Consider the following 21,902-nt stretch of genomic DNA (forward strand, 5'->3'; position numbering starts at 1 on the left):
TCTTGAGTGTCAACAAATCTGCCCAATTCACTGATTCGCTTTCCATACACCCACTTCTGTTGAGCCTCTCACTTCTGTTGACACGCCCACTTCCAGACACGCTCCACTAATGCAGTTACACATTACTCGATTATCCGCGGAGTTGGGCATCTCTCTTCCTCTTCTTCTCTTTTCCATGCCGTAGACAAGGCTATTCTCGAACGTGCAACAGAGCAGCACTTGCGTGGCGGTAGCAAACATAAAAGACCGCTTGATGGATATTCTCATATCTTACCAACTCTAGTGCATTTTACAGTTAGTGAGAAGACGTCGGAAAACATCATGAATGGCTTTATTATAATTAACTATCGACAGAGGAAATAATTAAATAGCACGCTCCTGTTTTGCTGAATGCTTCCATTATTTGCATGTTCACGTCAGGTGGATGATTGTTAATTTGGAATGAGCTAACTAAGCCTGTAACGGGGATGGATAACATTGTAGTACTTATACATGTGTCTTCAAATGCATTTGACGTAGCAGGCCGTTTGATAATTTTACAGCGCAAATCCACGAAAATAGTTTTATAGATAACGCACAGTTATGTGTGCATGACAGAACGACGAAGAGGGACGTATTGTAGTGGTACACATTTCCTGTTTCCTAGCAACGAGCAGGAAGTATGTGGAATGGGATGGAAGAAAAAAGAATCGAAGAAGACTGGTCTTTTAGGAATAGAAAAAACTTTGTGGTGAGTAAAAACAAAGTGCTGGATTTAAATACCATACATTAGAAACTCCAGAATATATTTGGCTGGACGCACGAATCATATAGATGGTAAGACAGGGTATCGCTTTTTTGATGCAATGTTTGTTTAGCTAACGTTAGCTAGCGAAGCATGATGATGCTAATCGTTACTTGCTAGCTAGCGGCTTGTATCCAGCATTGGATTGTTCGCAAACCAATGGATAACATTTCCATAATGGTGCGTATTTTTAAGTAACATATTAAATGTAGCGAATGGAATTCAACCATTTGAAGTTTTACGTTGTTTTGACCGAGGTGTTGTTTCCCCACATTATTGACATAGCTAGGCGGCTAGCTGTCGCGCAAGGGTATTGTGACACAATATAACGTTAGCTAGCCACCTTCAACTTGAATCGGGCAACATCTATCTAGACAGAGCTAGCCAACAAGTAACAAACTAAATTCTGATTTATTATACATTTGATTTGCATGTAAATAACGAGGACATTTGCCACTCATTTCACGTGACTATTATGACATTTTATGTCGCTAGGCCAAGACAGGAAAAGTATTGTCACTGTACACAATAATGAAGGGCACAATTGTCATGTTGCGTTACTTGACTGAACATATTAATAATAATATAATATGCCATTTAGCAGACTATAGATTAAACCGAGATTTGAGCTGAGTTTTAAAAAAAAGCATGCCGAATTTAGATATATGCCTAGTTTATTAGCCATATTTTGCATAAAGGTTTGTACCCATCGTATTAGTAGGCCTATTGTCCATGATTATCCCATAGATAAATAAATAATACAGTGACTGCAAATGATGACAAATAACCAAATCTGTTATCAATTTTTTCCACAGCCCTCATGGTGTACCTGCATCATTTCTACTACAGAAAGTAAATGTAATATTCAATGGAGTGGTACTAAATTATCAGATTCCATTCTTGTGCAGCCTTCCTATTTGGACCATACAATGGATGTAAGCTGTTGTGATATGGAGGAGCTGGGAATCTGATGTATTTTCCCCACAATTATCTAGCTCAAATATTTACAGTACTATCCTGTAATGGCTATGCAAGAGCCTGGCAGGACCAAAGGCTTCCCTTGCAAACACTGTGGCATCGTGTGCTCCAACATGCCAAGCCTTCTGGAACACATGGATAGTCACTTCCAGCAAGAGGAAGATCGCAAGTTCAAATGCGATGAATGTGGGCGGTGCTACAGGCATGCAGGTAGCTTGGCTAACCACAAGAAAACACACGAGTTGGGTTCTTTTCAATGTCCAATATGTGCTAGGAAGCTCTCAAACCCTCTGGCCCTGAAAAGCCATCTGCGCATCCACACATCACAGAAGAAGTACTCCTGCATGGACTGTGGGAAGGCCTTTAGGTTAGCTACTCAGCTGGCCACCCATCAAAAGGTCCATCTCTCCAGGCAATCAAAGAGGAGTGCCGCTGCAGAATATTCTCCAATTGAGAATAGAGATGAAATTGAGGATAATGATGACCTTGATAAGCAGTTGGTCTTGGTGGCTGACCAGGAAGACACAAGGATGGATATTATGTCTGATAATAGCCTTAGCCAGGAGGAGGCAGAGGTTATCCCCAACTCAGCAAATGATAGTGAAAACCTAGGCTTCAAAGCAGGGGATCGACCTTTCAAATGTGATCAGTGTGAAAAGTCATATAGACACCATGGAAGCCTGATCAATCATAAGAAGTCTCACCAGGTAGGGATGTTTGAGTGCCCTGTCTGTTTCAAGCAGTTCTATAATCTTGCTGCCCTCCATAGTCACCAGAGAACCCACAACAAGTCCAGAAGTGGGCCAGACACCCGTTCCATGGAAGTCACTTACGCAGGCACAACACCAGAGCAGTTTTCACCCCTGAACAGGGAGGCTCCAGTCCATTTCTGCCACCTGTGTCAAGTGATGTTTCCTAATGATGATGAGTTCCAGGAACACATCCAAATGCATAATTCTTCCTCTATGTCGTTTGGGCACAATCAAGGTTTATCTGAGGATCATCATGTCTCTTATGACCTTAGTGTCACTCCTTCTCCTGACTCAAACTTTTATTCACCACCTCTAAACAATACTCCATCGATGGATCATCAGGGGGAGCAGATCAATGATATTCAAAAATACTCTGACCACTCCAGTAACGAATCCACCTTAAATACTCAGGGAAACCCCTTAATCTTGGATTCAGAGATTTCTGCTGACGATCTAAGTAAGGCAGAGCAGTCCTCAGTTACAGAAAACGGTGAGCGCCGCTTCAAGTGCCAGGTCTGTGGCAAAAGCTACCGGCATGCAGGGAGTCTCATCAACCACAAGCGTTCTCATCAGACGGGCATTTACCAGTGTTCCATCTGCCGCAAGACTTACCCACACATGGCTGCCCTCCACAGCCATGTCCGCATCCACAGGGCCCATTCGTCCTCCTTCAACCTCGGTTCTGAAGGAGACTGGCTCTCTTCTGAGCCCCTAACGCTGGAGAACCAGCAGGCCTGCTTTTCCTCTCAGGAGGGTGATGCTAGCAGTATGATGACTCTCGCTCAGGAGAACACGAGTGAACAAGGCAATGGAGGATCATGCCATGTGCAGTTTGACTCCGCCTTTCCCCAGGACAGAACTGTGCACCTACCTCACAACGAACACCTGATGGAGAGTCACATGTGCGCAGACTGTGGTGAAACATTTGCAGACATCGCAGGAATCAAGTCGCACATATGCCCCCTGCTACAACAGCAGCAAGATGCCGTGTCAAATGACTATGACAGTAACTTAACCTTCCTGGACACTAATGGCCAATGCACCATGGGAAATCCAGGAGATCATATAGAGTTCCAGGGACTGAATGGCAGCCCTAGACAAAGGTACTTTGGTGAACACAACTTCCATGAAGGCCTGAATGGGGAGCAGTTAAATGGTGGTGATGGCAAAGATGAAGAGGATGATGACGGAGAGCTCTATCAGTGCTCGGCGTGTGGGAACCGCTACACAAGCATGAGGGCTCTGAGGAGCCATCTTCGTGGCCACACTCAATCCCATGGTACTCCTACAAGCTCCGGCCCCTCCTCCATGTCCTCCCTAGAGGCTGAAAAAGAAGAGGACCCTGGAGAGAGACAGCAGATGGATGGGGGTCTGATGATCTGCAGTACTTGCGGAGAGAGTTTTGCCAAGAAGCAGGACATGCTTGCCCATCAGCTCTTACACAATAAAGCACAGGCAGATGATGCTAAACACGTACATATGGACAATAGTGATGGAACTAGGCACAAAGAGGAGGTGGACAGCATAATCTGTGGACATTGTGGTATGTTTTGCACCAGTTACCATCATCTTGAGACCCATCAATGTACAACAAATGGGAAAAGTGAATCTGCAAACTGTGTTGAAAAAACCGAAATGGGTGACTCTGTCAACAGTAAAGAATTAGGACACATGAAAGAGAATTTAAACAATGGAGATCGCCAGTACAAGTGTGATCAGTGTGGAAGAGTATACAGACATGCTGGCTCCCTTCTCAACCATAAAAAGTCCCACAAAACGGGAGTATTCCGCTGCATGGTTTGCCAGAAGCGCTTCTACAATCTACTGGCCCTTAAGAACCATCAGAGGACCCACTTTGATGTTAAGAGGTAATTTCTAAACCTAATTGCTAACACAGAGAAATAAATAAACATATAGTGTATTAAACATGCGGGAGATGCAATTAATTGTACTATTACATTTCAAGGTTTAGGTTATTGCATTGTCCATGAAGAGAATTACCCAGTGCTTGTAAACTAATCCAAGGATACACTGCCTGTACAATTGGCATTGTCTACATTCAGGGCTCTAAATTAACATTTTTCATTGGTAGCACAAGTTAGGAGCACAACATACAATCTAGGAGCACCAGAAGATAGATAGAGACATATTTGTTTAATTGATTGAGATATAGCATATGAATTCTAGCTACTTTTGAAGACCTTTAATATAAAAAGCTAAAATATTGATACAAAAACCTGTTGTTGAAATTGCAAAGTCATTGGTGGAATATTAGGTTTCTTCATTGTGTACTAGCTGTTGAGGTAGTCATGCGACGACATGCAATAGATCACGCGTTCATTCAGTGCTATGATCATTGATCTTCTAAAGAAGCTATCCCATTTTTTTTCTTTCTGTCTGTGCACCCAAATGTTTAGATATACTGGTAAAGTAACCAGGCTGTTGGCTAGCAAGCTAATGAGGTAATATGACTGAGCAAGGTGTAAACAAATGCCTGTGAGTGGTTTTGGAACGACCCGCGACATGGTTTATGAACGGGGCCTAAAAATTAACTTTTTGTCCACCAGCCACTGTGGCAGGTAGATGAAAAAATCTACCAGACACTCAGAATTCTTACCAGCCAATAGTATTTATCTCCATAATAACACCGAAAGCCACACACAAAAAAAAGGTTTTCTCGGTTTTGTTTTTCCAGGTTTTGGATTTTTTTTGTAGAAAAACAACAGTTGGATGTTCTAAGTCCACAACAATGCTTAAACCACACCAGGAGACCACTTTTGTTTCATTTTAATTACTCACTTCAAGAGACTGGTGTTTGGCTGGTGATGTTTCTGTACTGCATGCGCAATAGCAGAGTTTGCAAAACAAAACACTACCCGATTGATACAAATCATCATGATATCATTCAGCCAGCTAAGCCTACTTTGCAGGAACATTTTAATTTGGAAACTTTAATGGGAAAGCCTCGGCATCGCTAACTGGCTACACAAAGTGGTATGTTGTTACATCTTCAGAAAGCTGCAAGAAATACAAATCACTGATGCATTCTTTAATATTATTTACATGTAGGCTTTGGATTGAACGAATCTGCGCTCGTTTTGTTTCTCTAGGGCACTCTGATACAACTGCACAGTGAAGCCAATCATTACAACAATTATTATCCGGGCAAATTTTTTCCTGGTCGCACTGCAAAATATCCAGGAGCACTTTAGAGCTCTGTCTACATTGCAGTAATGTATTTTGTGTTTTGTCATAACTTCATTCATGCTCAAATGTTCTGTGCTTTGTAAACATAGGATTAACCTCTCTCTTTGTCTCCTCTTCTAGATATACTTGCAATGAATGTGGGAAGGCATTCAAGATACAGAAGCAGCTATTGAACCACCTAAGAATTCACAAGGAGAACCATGCCAAAATACAGGAGCTCAACAACCAGATTCAGGCCCTCATGCAGATGAATGGGACGAGGTCAGAGGGAGGAATGCACTTGTTAAATGCACCTGCCAATCAAGCCACCACCACCCACAAAAAGCGTAGGCCAACCCTCAACAGAGAGAAACCCAGTGTGGAGGAGGGGGTTGAGACTGGAGTCCAATCAGTGGAAGCAGGCGACCCTCGCCCCTACTCCTGTGACCAATGTGGGCGAACGTATCGGCACGCAGGAAGTCTGGTCAACCACAAGAACTCCCACAAGACCGGTGAATACTACTGCTCTGTTTGTAACAACACCTACTCCAACCAACTGGCTATGAAGAACCACCTGCGCATCCACTTCTCAGTTAAAAAGCACAGTTGTCAAGACTGTGGTAAGGCGTTTAGGGGAAAGAAGCAGTTGTCTAGCCATATTTGCACACACCTCAGAAAGGATATGCCTGGAGGGGTCAGGGGAAGAGGTCGCAGACGAGCAAGAAACATTACATGTAATCAGTGCAGACTGACGTTTATATCTGCTGAGCAACTGACAGCCCATACCTGTGGGTCACTGGCAAACTCATCAGAGGGCAGTGATGGACAAACGAGTATGTCCTTGAAAAGGGAGGAGCGACCATTCACCTGCATCATCTGCAATCGCAGCTACCGCCACGCAGGCAGTCTCCTGAATCATAAAAACACTCATAAGTCTGGCCACTTCAGCTGCACTTTCTGCTCCAAGCCCTTCTCTAACCCCATGGCGTTACGCAACCACACACGAATCCACACACAGAAGAAGAAGCACGTCTGCCTGACCTGCGGGAAGGCGTTTCGGCTGGCCAGTATCCTCCATAACCACCAGAAGGTCCACACCAGGGTGGCCAGCCACTTCAGCTGCCCAGAATGTGGCAAGACCTTCCAGGGCAAGTCTGGGCTGAAGAGGCACCGCTGCCGGGGGGGTCAGGATGACTCGGCTAGAGCTGGTGACAGCTATCACAGAGATAGTGGAGACAAGTGCTTCACGTGAGTTACTTGTTTCATAATCAGCTCATTATGTAAGGCATGTTTCTTTTTCATGGATATTATTAGAATGATCCCCCTTTTTTTAGTCTTCTGTTTTCATGGCTTTAACACTAGAACCACTGAGCCTTGAGGGACTGCCTTCGAGCTAATGAGCAGTCATTCTGATTGCAACATTCTAACAACAGTGTAATTAATACATTTCATATATACTATGGCAAAAATAATGAAGGTTTTAGGTAACGTTAGAATATATATACAGTACCAGTCAAAAGTTTGGACACCTACTCATTCCAGGGTTTTCTTTATTTTTGTACTATTTTCTACATTGTAGAATAATAGTGAAGACATCAAAACTATGAAATAACACATATGGAATCATGTAGTAACCAAAAAAGTGTTAAACAAATCAAAATATATTTTATATTTTGAGATTCTTCAAAGTAGCCACCCTTTGCCTTAATGACAGCGTTGCACACTCTTGGCATTCTCTCAACCAGCTTCACCTGGAATGCTTTTCCAACAGTCTTGAAGGAGTTCCCACATATGTTGAGCACTTGTTGGCTGCTTTTCCTTCACTCTGCGGTCCGACTCATCCCAAACCATCTCAATTGGGTTGAGGTCCGGTGATTGTGGAGGCCAGGTCATCTGATGCAGCACTCATCACTCTCCTTCTTGGTAAAATAGCCCTTACGCAGCCAGGAGGTGTGTTGGGTCATTGTCCTATTGAAAAACAAATGATAGTCCCACAAAGCGCAAACCAGATGGGATGGCGTATCGCTGCAGAATGCTGTGGTAGCCATGCTGGTTAAGTGTGCCTTGAATTCTAAATAAATCACTGACAGTCTCACCAGCAAAGCACCCCCACACCATGCTTCACGGTGGGAACTACACATGCGGAGATCATCCGTTCACCTACTCTGCGTCTCACAAAGATACAGCGGTTGGAACCAGAAATCTCAAATTTGGACTCATCAGACCAAAGGACAGATGTCCATTGCTCGTGTTTCTTGGCCCAAGCCAGTCTTCTTCTTATTGGTGTCCTTTAGTAGTGGTTTCTTTGCAGCAATTCGACCATGAAGGCCTGATCCACACATTCTCCTCTGAACAGTAGATGTTGGGATGTGTCTGTTACTTGAACTCTGAAGTATTTATTTGGGCTGCAATTTCTGAGGCTGGTAACTCTAATGAACTTATCCTCTGCAGCAGAAGTAACTCTGGGTCTTCTATTCCTGTGGTGGTCCTCATGAGAGCCAGTTTCATCATAGCGCTTGATGGTTTTTGCTACTGCACTTGAAGAAACTTTAAAAGTTCTTGACATTTTCTGGATTGACTGACCTTCATGTCTTAAAGTAATGATGGACTGTAATTTCTCTTTGCTTATTTGAGATGTTCTTGCCATAATATGGACTTGGTCTTCTACCAAATAGGGCTATCTTCTGTATACCAACCCTACATTGTCATAACACAACTGATTGGCTCAAATGCATTAAGAAGGAAAGAAATTCCACAAATTAACTTTTTAAGAAGGCACACCTGTTAATTGAAATGCATTCCAGGTGACTACCTCATGAAGCTGGTTGAAAGAATGTCAAGAGTGTGCAAAGCTGTCGTCAAGGCAAAGGGTGGCTACTTTGAAGAATCTCAAATATAAAATATATTTTGATTAAACACTTTTTTGGTTACTACATGATTCAATGTATTATTTCATAGTTTTGATGTCTTCACTATTATTGTACAATGTAGAAAATAGTAAAAATAAAGAAAAACCCTTGAATGAGTAGGTGTGTCTTTTGACTGGTACTGTATATACCTCTTATTCCACATTGTTGTTACAGCCTGTATTCCAAATTGATTAAATACCCATCTACACACAATACCCCATAATGACAGTGTTTGCTAATTTATTGAAAAATAAATACATATCTAATTTACATAAGTATTCACACCCGAGTCAATGCTTTGTAGAAGCACTTTTGGCGACAATTACAGCTTTGAGTTTACTTGGGTATGTCTGTATCAGCTTTGCACATCTGGATTTGGGGATTTTCTCCCATTCTTCCTTGCAGATTTGATCAAACTCTGTTAAATTGGACGCCGAGCGGCGGTGACCAGCAATCTTCAAGTCTTTCCACAGATTTTAAATGGGATTCAAGTCTGGGCTTTGGCTGAGCCACTCAAGGACTTTCACATTATTGTTCTTAAGCCATTCCAGCATTGCTTTGGCTGTATGCTTGGGGTCATTATCCTTGTGGAACGTATATCTTCACCCCAGTCTAAGGTCGTTTGCGCTCTGGAGCAGGTTCTCATCAAGGATTTGCCTGTATTTGGCTCCATTCATTGTTCCCTGTATCCTGACCAGTCTCCCAGCCACTGCTGCTGAAAAGCATCCCCTTAGCATAGGGTGACGAGCTGTGCCTGGCTTTCTCCAGACATAGCGCTTTGCATTCAGGCCAAAGAGTTCAATTTTAGCCTCATCAGACCACAGAAGCTTTTGCCTTATGATCGGTGTTTCACATTTCTTTTTGCAAACACCAGGCGTGCTGTCATGTGCCTTTTTCTCAGGAGTGGCATCCGTCTGGCCACTCTCCCATAAAGCCCAGATTGGTGAAGTGCTGTAGAGACTGTTGTCCTTCTAGCAGGTTCTCCCATCTCAGCCAAGGAACTCTGTAGTTCTGTCAGAGTGATCGTTGGGTTCTTGGTCACCTCCCTGACCAAGGTCCTTCTTGCCCGGTTGCTCAGTTTGGTTGGAAAGCCAGCTCTAGGCAGAATCTGGATAGTTCCATATTTTTTCAATTTCCCAATGATGGAGACGACTGTGCTCTTGGAAACTTTCAACACTCTAGAAATAGTTTTTTATCCTACTCCAGATATACAGTGTGCCTCATCACAATTCTATCTCGGAGATCTACGGACAGTTCCTTGGACTTCATGGTATAGTTTCTGCTCTGACATGCACTGTCAACTACAATCAAGTTGTAGTGTCATCTCAAGGATGATCAAAGGAAATTGGATGCACCTGAGCTCAATTTGAAGTGTCATAGCGAAGGGGTGTGAATACATATGTAAATTAGATATTTGTATATTTTATTTTCAATACATTTGCAAACATTTCTAAAAACATGTTTTCACTTTGTCATTATGGGGTATTGTGTGTGTAGATGGGTGAGAATTTTTACAAATATTTAATCCATTTTGAATTCAGGCTATAAACATTTTTTAAATGACGTGCCCTCCTAAAACTGGTTATATTCTCCAGTTCTGTTTGTGATATTAAGATTGTAACAACGACAGTGTATTTATATACTTTTTTAGGAAAAGTCAAGGACGGAGGGGGGCATGACTTAAAAAATGGCAGAGTAATATATTTTTTAAGTTCATGAGCACTCCAAATGACTACTTTAGCGGTTCTAGTGTTAATGGCAATTTTTTATGTTTAGTGTTAGGGTAAATCTGTGTATAATTTCCCCATAGTTCAATTCTATTAGTAAAAGTTAAGCCTGAGATGATCTTCTTGTTAGGTGGGCCTTTGGAAGAAAAGAAAGCCACTGTATGCCCAATTGAAATAATTGTCATGAACAGGGATTTTAATAAATCTCTCTGCTGCAGGTGTGACCTGTGTGGACGCTCATACCGCCATGCTGGCTCCCTGCTCAACCATAAAAAGACGCACTCCGAAAACCTCCACCACTGTACCTTGTGCCTCCAGACTTTCCCTGACCCCCTCGCCCTCCAGATCCACTCCCAGATGAAGCGCCACTGCTGCCCAGACTGTGGCAAGACCTTCTGTCTCATCTCGCACCTCCAGAACCACATGGAGGTGCACTCCAAGGACCGCACCCTGGTCTGCAGCCCCTGCCATCAGAGCTTCCCCAACCCAGCCAGGTACCAACAACACCAGGACCTGCACCACCGGGCCCAGGGGCATTATCAACAACACAACATGCAAATGGAGGATGACCTAGGCTGGGACTCGGGACTAGACCGAACCATGGGGATCCAAGGCATGCCCAAGCTGATACCGGCGTTTGCCCACATGCACGGCGGCATGCCCAACCCACAGGACCAGCAGGAGAGCAACGAGGCTCACGGCACAGGGGAGAAGAGCCATGTATGTGAGCACTGCGGCCGCACCTACCGCCACGCCGGTTCCCTCCTCAACCATAAGAACAGCCACAAGACAGGCTCCTTCTTCTGCTCCGTGTGCCAGAAGGAGTTCACCAACCTGATGGCGCTGAAGAACCACCGGCGCATCCACACTGAGCCCAAGCGCTACCAGTGCCTGGAGTGCGGCAAGGCCTTCCGCGTGTCCACCCAGCTCATCTGCCACCGGAGGATCCACACCAAAGAGAAGCCCTTCTCCTGCTTGTTGTGCGACAAGCGCTTCTCCAGCAAGTCAAACCTGCGCCACCACCAGAAGATGCACCAGAGTGGTGGCCAGGCCTACGAGTCCTCCTTCGGCATGGATGCTAACAGTTTTATGGATTTGGACATGGGCTCTTTTCTCTGAGTCAGGACTCAGAGAAGAGTGGTTTTCTTCATTTTAGAGAAAGTGTCAAATAGTTATTATATTATTCCCCCCATCCACTGGGCACCTATCAGTAATTGTGAAGTGGCGTGTTCCACAAAGCCCAAGTAGAGACAGTGTTTAGTCTTGATGTTGAACTCTTCAAAGCTGCCTCACAAACATTTCATTTTTCAGATTATGCTTTGGTCATACACTTTTGGACTGGTAGAAGGATTTCTGATCTTACCTCGAGCAGGGATTGTGGCACTGTAAAAATACCCAGACCGGCACAGGCGAGTGTCTGTCAAATCTTTTATAGGATGGAATGTTTTCCCATGGAGTACACAGTCATTTAATCGTTTGACGCTATAGGAGTGAGAACTATTGAACCTCCTTCCATACTGACTGTATCAATGTCCTCCTCACAAGGTAGACTCCAGTCAATTTCCCAACCAAAGCGAACCGATGTAACAGAACTGCTTCAGCCCAGTTCCTGCATGTGAGCTTGATTCACACATGAATTACTCATATTTTTATGAGAAAAGTGCTGTTCTGAAATTGTAATTTCCTCTCGCTATCTATTACTGTGTTCAGTGCCTCCGTAGGTTCATTTCTCTGCTGTGCTTATCAAAAGTGCGGTCTGTTCTCAATATTGCCATAGGTTAGAGAGAAGTGGTTGATTTGACCTTTTCTGATGTGGCTTCAATAAGGACAACCCTGTCCGGGAGATGACCTCTAGGCTTACCCAGAGGATGATATCAAAGGTATTTACTGAAATCATGTAAACAAGTAAATGGTTTTAGGAATGATGATATTTGGGTTCACCTTTGAGTGACATTGTATGCTAAATGGACATATTTAATTATTTATTTATGTTATTTTTGATTTATTTTCTATTTTTCTGTGTATACTTTGATATATCACAGTTTCTATGAATGATACCTTGACTCTTAAGAAATATCCTATGTAGCGTTTAAGGAAATTCTTCAATCTGTAATTCCATTATTCTCAATTAGTGCGACTCCAACACAGGTAGGAATGCATTAGCCAAGGACAGTGGTCTTGCCAGCACTGTGGTTTTGCCACACAGAAAATATCTGATGTGCAAAGCATTGTAGATAATTATCAATGTCGGAGTTGGGCATGACTTTATTTTTACAGGTGCCATTTCTCACCCATGTCTTGTTCAAATAAGAATTGTAGGTTTTGTTGTCCATAATCCCCCTCAACAATTTTCATACGTTGCAAACCCTTAAAATACGATACACATGCTTTTGACTTCTCAAACTTTCAAAGGTATGTTTGCGTCAGTCCGTAAAATGAAAGTCAAAAGTGTAGAATTATCGTGTTGTGAAAGCCTACTTCATACTTATGATACAAAGTATTTATTTCTGTCTAATTTTAATGGTTATTGTATTTCTGTTAATGTTTCATAATGAATTCTTTTTAACTTTGAAAAGGTAGAGATGAATCTACAGAATTTTGTTTTACCACTCATCTAACACAAGCTCCAGTGTTCAAACTTGTCAACATTGTTGGTTGCTTCAACCATGTTGACCGCAACGTGTATCCAGAAGCGCATGTTGATCACCACTATTTGAGAAATGGTTTGGTGTCTTTGGAAAAAGCAATTTGTGGTCATATAACCTTTACATAAATGTGCAATGAAGTTAAATCTAGGATTTATCTTAGGTTTGCAATGCCTACCAGAAAAGGTGCCTATCATGTACAAAACAGTGCATCTTTTCAGTAACACTGTAATGGCAATTTTTTGGGGGGGAAACACAAGTAGGAAGCGGAGATCCTTTAGGTTTAAAACCGCAGAGGGCCTTGTTTGGGGGTGTGGTCCCAGTACATCATGAAATGTATAACTGACACCACAATGTGTTTTTCTTGGTTTTCTTTATGTCATAGCCTATATGTATTTAATATACACTATATAAAGTGTATTCGGAAAGTATTCTGACCGCTTGATTTTTTCCCACATTTTATGTTACAGCCTTATTCTAAAATGGATTAAGTAGCCTTTTTACTCATTAATCTACACCCAATACCCCATATTGCACATTTATAAAAAATAAAAATAAAACTAATTTACATAGTATTTGATCCCCTGCTGATTTTGTACGTTTGCCCACTGACAAAGACATGATCAGTCTATAATTTTAATGGTAGGTTTATTTGAACAGTGAGAGACAGAATAACAACAACAAAATCCAGAAAAATGCATGTCAAAACTGTTATAAATTGATTTGCATTTTAATGAGGTAAATAAGTATTTGACCCCTCTGCAAAACATGACTTAGTACTTGGTGGCAAACCCCTTGTTGGCAATCACAGAGGTCAGACGTTTCTTGTAGTTGGCCACCAGGTTTGCACACATCTCAGGAGGGATTTTGTCCCACTCCTCTTTGCAGATCTTCTCCAAGTCATTAAGGTTTCGAGGCTGATGTTTGGCAACTCGAACCTTCAGCTCCCTCCACAGATTTTCTATGTGATTAAGGTCTGGAGACTGGCTAGGCCACTCCAGAACCTTAATGTGCTTCTTCTTGAGCCACTCCTTTGTTGCCTTGGCTGTGTGTTTTGGGTCATTGTCATGCTGGAATACCCATCCACAACCCATTTTCAATGCCCTGGCTGAGGGAAGGAGGTTCTCACCCAAGATTTGACGGTACATGGCCCCGTCCATCGTCCCTTTGATGCGGTGAAGTTGTCCTGTCCCCTTAGCAGAAAAACACCCCCAAAGCATAATGTTTCCACCTCCATGCTTGATGGTGGGGATGGTGTTCTTGGGGTCATAGGCAGCATTCCTCCTCCTCCAAACACAGCGAGTTGAGTTGATGCCAAAGAGCTCCATTTTGGTCTCATCTGACCACAACACTTTCACCCAGTTCTCTGAATCATTCAGATGTTCATTGGCAAACTTCAGACGGCCCTGTAAATGTGCTTTCTTGAGCAGGGGGACCTTGTGGGCGCTACAGGATTTCAGTCCTTCACGGCGTAGTGTGTTACCAATTGTTTTCTTGGTGACTATGATCCCAGCTGCCTTGAGATCATTGACAATATCCTCCCGTGTAGTTCTGGGCTGATTCCTCACCGTTCTCATGATCATTGCAACTCCACGAGGTGAGATGTTGCATGGAGCCCCAAGCCGAGGTAGATTGACAGTTATTTTGTGTTTCTTCCATTTGCGAATAATCGCACCAACTGTTGTCACCTTCTCACCAAGCTGCTTGGCGATGGTATTTTAGCCCATTCCAGCCTTGTGTAGGTCTACAATCTTGTCCCTGACATCCTTGGAGAGCTCTTTGGTCTTGGCCATGGTGGAGAGTTTGGAATCTGATTGATTGATTGCTTCTGTGGACAGGTGTCTTTTATACAGGTAACAAGCTGAGATTAGGAGCACTCCCTTTAAGAGTGTGCTCCTAATCTCAGCTCGTTACCTGTATAAAAGACACCTGGGAGCCAGAAATCTTTCTGATTGAGAGGGGGTCAAATACTTATTTCCCTCATTAAAATGCAAATCAATTTATAACATTTTTGACATGGGTTTTTCTGGATTTTGTTGTTGTTATTGTCTCTCACTGTTAAAATAAACCTACCATTAAAATTATAGACTGATCATTTCTTTGTCAGTGGTCAAATGTACAAAATCAGCAGGGGATCAAATACCTTTTTCCCTCACTGTAGGTATTCAGACCCTTTACTCAGTACTTTGTTGATGCACCTTTGGCAGCGATTACAACCACGTCTTCTTTGGTATGACGTTACAAGCTTGGCACACTTGTATTTGGGGAGTTTCTTGCATTCTTCTCTGCAGATCCTCTCAAGCTCTGTCAGGTTGGATGGGGAGCGTTGCTGCACAGCTATTTTCAGGTCTCTCTAGAGATGTTAGATCGGATTCAAGTCCGGGCTCTGGCTGGACCACTCAAGGACATTCAGAGACTTGTCCCAAAGACACTCCTGCGTTGTATTGGCTGTGTGCTTAGGGTCGTTGTCCTGTTGGAAGGTGAACCTCGCCCCAGTCTGAGGTCCTGAGCGCTCTGGAGCAGGTTTTCATCAAGGATCTCTGTACTTCGCTCTGATCCTGACTAGTCTCCCAGTCCCTGCCGCTGAAAAACATCCCCACAGCATGATGTTGCCACCATGTTTCACCGTAGGGATGGTGCCAGGTTTCCTCCAGACGTGATGCTTGGAATTCAGGTTAGAGTTCAATCTTCATTTCATCAGACCAGATAATCTTGTTTCTCATGGTCTGAGAGTCTTTAGGTGCCTTTTGGCAAACTCCAAGCGGGCTGTCGTGTGCCTTTTCACTAAGGAGTGGCTTCCGTCTAGCCACTCTACCATAAAGCACGGATTGGTGGAGTGCTGCAGAGATGGTTGTCCTTCTGGAAGGTTCTCCCATCTCCACAGAGGAACTCTAGAGCTCTGTCAGAGTGACCATTGGGTTCTTGGTCACCTCCCTGACCAAGGCCCTTCTCCCCCGATTGCTCAGTTTGGCCGGGTGGCCAGCTCTAGGAAGAGTCTTGGTGGTTCCAAACTTCTTCCATTTAAGAATGATGGAGGCCACTGTGTTCTTGGGGATCTTCAATGCTGCAGTAATTTTTTGGTACCCTTCCCCAGATCTGTGCCTCGACACAATCCTATCTTGGAGCTCTACGGACAATTCCTTCGACCTCATGGCTTGTTTTTTGCTCTGACATGCACTGTCAACTGTGGGACCTGATATAGACAGGTGTGTGCCTTTCCAAATCATGTCCAATCAATTGAATTGACCACAGGTGGACTCCAATCAAGTTGTAGAAACATCTCAAGGATGATCAATGGAAACGATCCACCTGAGCTCAATTTCGAGTCTGAGCAAAGGGTCTAAATACTAAATAAGATATTTCTGTTTTCATTTTGTCATTATGGAGTATTGTGTGTGTAGATTTGCTGAGGATTATTTATTTAATCCATTTCAGAATAAGGCTGTAACGTAACAAAGTGGAAAAAGTGAAAGGGTCTGAACTTTCCGAAGGCACTGTATATACAGAAGTATGTGGACACCCCTTCAAATTAGTGGATTCAGCTATTTCACCACACCCGTTGCTGACAGGTGTATAAAATCAAGCACACAGCCATGCAATCTCCATAGACAAACGTTGTCAGTAGAATGGCCTTACTGAAGAGCTCAGTGACTTTCAACGTGGCACCGTCATAGAATGCCACCTTTCCAACAAGTAAATTAGTCAAATTTCTGGCCTGTTAGAGCTGCCCTGTCAACTGTAAGTGCTGTTCTAAAGTTGAAACATCTAGGGGTAATAACGGCTCAGCCGCGAAGTGGTAAGCCACACAAGCTCACAGAACGGGACCGCCGAGTGCTGTAGTGCATAAATATCGCCTGTCCTCGGTTGCAACACTCACTACCGAGTTCCAAACTGCCTCTGGAAGCAACGTCAGCGCAATGACTGTTCGTCGGGAGCTTCATGAAATGGGTTTCCATGGCCGAACAGCTGCACACAAACCTAAGATCACCATGCGCAATGCCAAGTGTCGGCTGGGGTGGTGTACAGCTCGCTGCCATTGGACTCTGGAGCAGTGGAAACGCGTTCTCTGGAGTGATGAATCACGCTTCACCATCTAGCGGTCCGACGGACTCATCTGGGTTCGGCGGATGCCAGGAGAACGCTACCTGCTCGAATGCATAGTGCCAACTTTAAAGTTTGGAGGAATAATGGTCTGGGACTGTTTTTCATGGTTCAGGCTCCTTCGTTCCACTGAAGGGAAATCTTAACGCTACAGCGTACAATGACATTCTGGTTGACTCTGGGCTTCCAACTTTGTGGCAACAGTTTGGGGAAGGCCCTTTCCTGTTTCAGCATGACAATGCCCCCCTGTGCACAAAGCGAGGTCCATACAGAAATGGTTTGTAAAGATCGGTGTGGAAGAACTTGACTGGCCTGCACAGAGCCCTGACCACAACCCCATCGAACACCTTTGGAATGAATTGGAACTCTGACTGCGAGCCAGGCCTAATCGCCCAACATCAGTGCCCAACCTCACTAATGCTCTTATGGCTGAATGGAAGCAAGTCCCCGCAGCAATATTCCAACATCTAGGAGAAAGCCTTCCTAGAAGAGTGGCAGCTGTTATAGCAGCAAAGGGGGGACCAACTCCATATTAATGCCCATGATTTTGGAATAAGATGTTCGACGAGCAGGTGTCTACATACTTTTTGGTATATAGTGTATTGTGAATTGTAAATATTTCTGGGACCGGTAAGAGTATGAAATACCTCAAAGAGCCTTGCCAATCCAACAACTGATATTTAAAGCTATAGCAGTTTATTTAGGAAAGATTATAACATATCACTTCAATACACTGTAATCATTCAAACGTTTAAAGTCAGGTAGGCCTGTATCATGAGCACATTGTTAATAAGGCATCAGCTCCCAACACCTCAAATTCGAATTACACGTGGGCAGTCGAGATGCATGTAAGTTGTTCTCCCCAATCTACCAATATTATAAGCAATATGTTGACATTTTAAGAAATGTCTACGGCTCATTTTGTCAGTACATGTGCACTTACTAACATGGTACCATCTTGTTGATTTAATTTCTGTGACGGACCATTCAAACATGCTTTCCCACTGAGTAAAATGTATATTACTTGATTCAGAAGATGAAACACATGGCCATCCTGACACAGGGAAAGTACAACTCACAAAATAGCTCTGAATTAAAAAGTTTACAACATAAGGAACTACTGCACACTTAGAATAGCTTACTATGGTGATGGCAGACTTACCAATATATAAACAACACTTTTTTTCAAATGGTTATTTGTATTGACATACACTACAGTTCAAAAGTTTGGGGTCACTATGAAATGTCCTTGTTTTCGAAAGAAAACATTTTTGTCCATTAAAATAACATCAAATTGATCCGAAATACAGTGTAGACATTGTTAATGTTGTAAATGGTTATTGTAGCTGGAAACTGATTTTTGATGAAATATCTACATAGGCGTCAGTCCTGTGTTTCAATGGCACGATGTGTTTGCTAATCCAAGTTTAGCATTTTAAAAGGCAAATTGATCATTAGAAAACCCTTTTGAAATTATGTTAGCACAGTTGAAAACTGTTGTACTGATTAAAGAAGCAATAAAATTGGACTTCTTGAGACTAGTTGAGTATTTGGAGCATCAGTAATTGTGGGTTCGATCACAGGCCAAATGGCCAGAAACAAAGAACTTTCTTCTGAATCTCGTCAGTCTATTCTTGTTCTGAGAAATGAAGGCTATTACATGCGAGAAATTCGCAAGAAACTGAAGATCTCATACAACGCTGTGTACTACTCCCTTCACAGAACAGCGCAAACTGGCTCTAACCAGAAGTGTGTACTACTCCCTTCACAGAACAGCGCAAACTGGCTCTAACCAGAATAGAAAGAGGAGTGGGATTCCCCGGTGCACAAAGAAAAAAGCCATATCTCAGACTGGCCAATAAAAATAAAAGATTAAGATGGGCAGTCTGAGATATGGCTTTTTCTTTGCAACTCTGCCTAGATGGTCAGCATCCCGGAGTCGCCTCTTCACTGTTGACGTTGAGACTGGTGTTTTGCGGGTGCTATATAATGAAGCTGCCAGTTGAGGACCTGTGAGGTGCCTGTTTCTCAAACTAGACACTAATGTATTTGTCCTCTTGCTCAGTTGTGCACCGGGGCCTCCCACTCCTCTTTCTATTCTGGTTAGAGCCAGTTTGCGCTGTTCTGTGAAGGGAGTAGTACACAGCGTTGTACGAGATCTTCAGTTTCTTGGCAATTTCTTGCATAGAATAGCCTTCATTTCTCAGAACAAGAATAGACTGATGAGTTTCAGAAGAAAGTTCTTTGTTTCTGGCCATTTTGAGCCTGTAATCGAACCCACAATTGCTGATGCTCCAGATATTCAACTAGTCTCAAGAAGGCCAGTTTTATGGCTTCTTTAATCAGCACAACAGTTTTCAGCTGTGCTAACATAATTGCAAAAAGGTTTTCTAATGATCAATTAGCCTTTTAAAATGATAAAGTTGGATTAGCAAACACAACGTGCCATTGGAACACAGGACTGATGGTTGCTGATAATGGGCCTCTGTACGCCTATGTAGATATTCCATTAAAAATCAGCTTTTTCCAGCTACGATAGCCATTTACAACATTAAATGTCTACACTGTATTTCTGATCAATTTTATGTTATTTTAATAGACAAAGTGACCCCAAACTTTTGAACGGTAGTGTACATTATGGTTAAGTTCTGTAATTTGGCTCGCATATCCTAATTACGTGAAATTGCAACATGTATTTTCATAAACCATGAACATTTTATGGCCTGCATGTAGAGTGTTAATGTCAGATCTCAGTTTAAACCTTGCAAGTGGCATGGTCTCTGATTACTATGGTTCCAACCCTTCTGGCATTTGTTAATATACACAACTTTTTTGCCACCATGTACTGTGTGTCATGTGCATCTCCTACAGTTGTAAATATTGGAATGAGACATTGGTTGGGTTCTCTGTAAATTCATAGCAGGATTTTCCTTTACACAAGGAACTCACCGCTAAATTAACTATAGTGTAATACAAAGCATATACCACACAGTTTGGAATTGTGTTTAACTCAAGTCTGAAATATTTTATTCATATAACCCTGTATACATTTGTCACTTTGAAATGTAGATTTTTACTTCCCGGTTAGGACTATGAACTTAGCTAATTAGAACCTTAACAAATCAGTTGAAAATAAATGACAAAAAAAAAAAAATACATTGTGTTTAATTGAGTTCATGTCCTTTTCAAAGGGTTCCGACCCTTATTTAGTTTGAAAGGTTTTATAACAAAACATGCAGAACCTGGTTCCGAACCAAGCCCTTTCTCCTACACACAGTAGTACCTGGTTCCAAACCAATGCCAGTCTCCTACACGCAGTATCTGGTTGTGTACATTTGCAAAGTTGTTGAACAACTTAATACAAGGTAGATACATCAAGAAAATCAGTTTATGGGAGTTCATTTTATTCTTAACATAATACAAAAGTCAGCCAGAGTTCACTAGTGACATTGCTTATTACTATACTAGCTCATGTACATAAATCTAACAGACAAGAAAAGTAAATGAACTAACAAATTGTTAGTTATTGCTCAGTGACAAATAAAGTTGGTCAGCTGGTGTCACAGGTTTTACAAACAACTTTGCAGGGATCCCTTTGACAGTATTTATCCATACATTTAGCTGTTACCACAAAGTAACTATAAACGTTCAAAAATATATAAATATATAAAAATAATTTATGTATAAAAATTGTCAAATTGACCTTTTCTTGCTGCTGGTATCCATATCCACTTAATATTGATAACGAAGTAATTTTGTCAGGATTATGAAATAGGTAATTATTCAGCCATCCACATTCTCCTGACACACAACCCCTAAAATTGTGTTCCGAGTTAGTTTGAAGCTGAGTACACAGTTATACTTGTCAATAGGGTTCAGTTAGTTTTTTGCTAAACCGAAATGTTCCTTCCTGGGTTGACATTCGGTGACTAATAGTGTTAGAAATATTCTGTCACACAAGCATTGACTCAGGAAAGGGAATACCTAGTCAGTTGCACTACTGAATTCATTCAACCGAAATATGTCTTCCTCGTTTAACCCAACCCCTCTGAATCAGAGCATAGTGCTAAGGACTCCCTATTTGTGTCGATCTGGGAAGGATTTAAATGCTTAGATATAAACTATACAAACGCATTCCCACAGAATTCTGGGGGGGAAAAAACAGAAGTGTTTCGGCCCTCCAGGACCGGAGTTGAAGAACCCTGGCCTACCTGCAAGCACAGACTGGATAAATGGCCCTAAAAGTACATTCAAATGGCCCAAATGTGCCCAACATTAATTTATTCAAATGGCCCAAAATGAATTTATAGTCTAACACAGTGGTCACCAACCTTTTCTTAGTCAAGATCACTGAGTCAAAATGCAAGCCGAGATCTATGAGAAGAAAGCTCAGGAAATATATTATATAAAAACATTTTTTTTACACATATTTAACCCTTTTTTGGGGTAGGCACAAAACTTCCATTCATTTTTTAAAAACCGGAACTGGTTACCTTCACAGGAGTCCTGTGACACTTGTGGGGCTTGTAGAGCAAAACAGAGAACACCATAGTGTTCGTGAGTCTCCCCTTTCCATAGAGTTTGTAGTGCAAACCGTTCGGACGCTACAGACGTTTTTGTGAGAAGACCGATTTTCGTAATGTCTCATGGTTACCGCTCTAGCTCTGCCACCTTTCACTGCAGATGCGGAAGTGCGACATAGGCGGATGCAGTGGATTGAGACACATCCAATGCAAAAAAACAGATATCTAGCTTAAACTGACAGATTTTGATGGGGATTCTGTAGTAATGATGTTTGTGCAGTAGGCTATAGGCCCAAT

General features: G+C 42.5%; 1 protein-coding gene across 1 annotated transcript; it reads left to right on the forward strand.

Annotated features, from left to right (window-relative positions):
• The first annotated feature begins 514 nt into the window (after nt 1-514).
• LOC121547223 (zinc finger protein 646-like) lies at nt 515-13,412 on the forward strand. The gene is made up of 4 exons (XM_041858380.2): nt 515-730; nt 1,600-4,382; nt 5,842-6,948; nt 10,555-13,412. The coding sequence occupies exons 2-4, from the start codon at nt 1,807-1,809 to the stop codon at nt 11,453-11,455; spliced, it is 4,584 nt and encodes a 1,527-aa protein (XP_041714314.2). The 5' UTR covers nt 515-730; nt 1,600-1,806; the 3' UTR covers nt 11,456-13,412.
• Nucleotides 13,413-21,902: the final 8,490 nt, after the last annotated feature.

The sequence above is a fragment of the Coregonus clupeaformis genome, chromosome 31 (assembly GCF_020615455.1).
Source record: "Coregonus clupeaformis isolate EN_2021a chromosome 31, ASM2061545v1, whole genome shotgun sequence".
Classification (NCBI taxonomy): Eukaryota; Metazoa; Chordata; class Actinopteri; order Salmoniformes; family Salmonidae; genus Coregonus; species Coregonus clupeaformis.

Bases quoted from the DNA above. Each gene is read 5' to 3' on its own strand.
- LOC121547223 (XM_041858380.2), top strand. From the start codon at position 1,807: ATGGCTATGCAAGAGCCTGGCAGGACCAAAGGCTTCCCTTGCAAACAC. The intron at 4,383-5,841 runs GTAATTTCTAAA...CTCCTCTTCTAG, and splicing joins ACCCACTTTGATGTTAAGAG to ATATACTTGCAATGAATGTG. The intron at 6,949-10,554 runs GTGAGTTACTTG...TCTCTGCTGCAG, and splicing joins AGTGGAGACAAGTGCTTCAC to GTGTGACCTGTGTGGACGCT.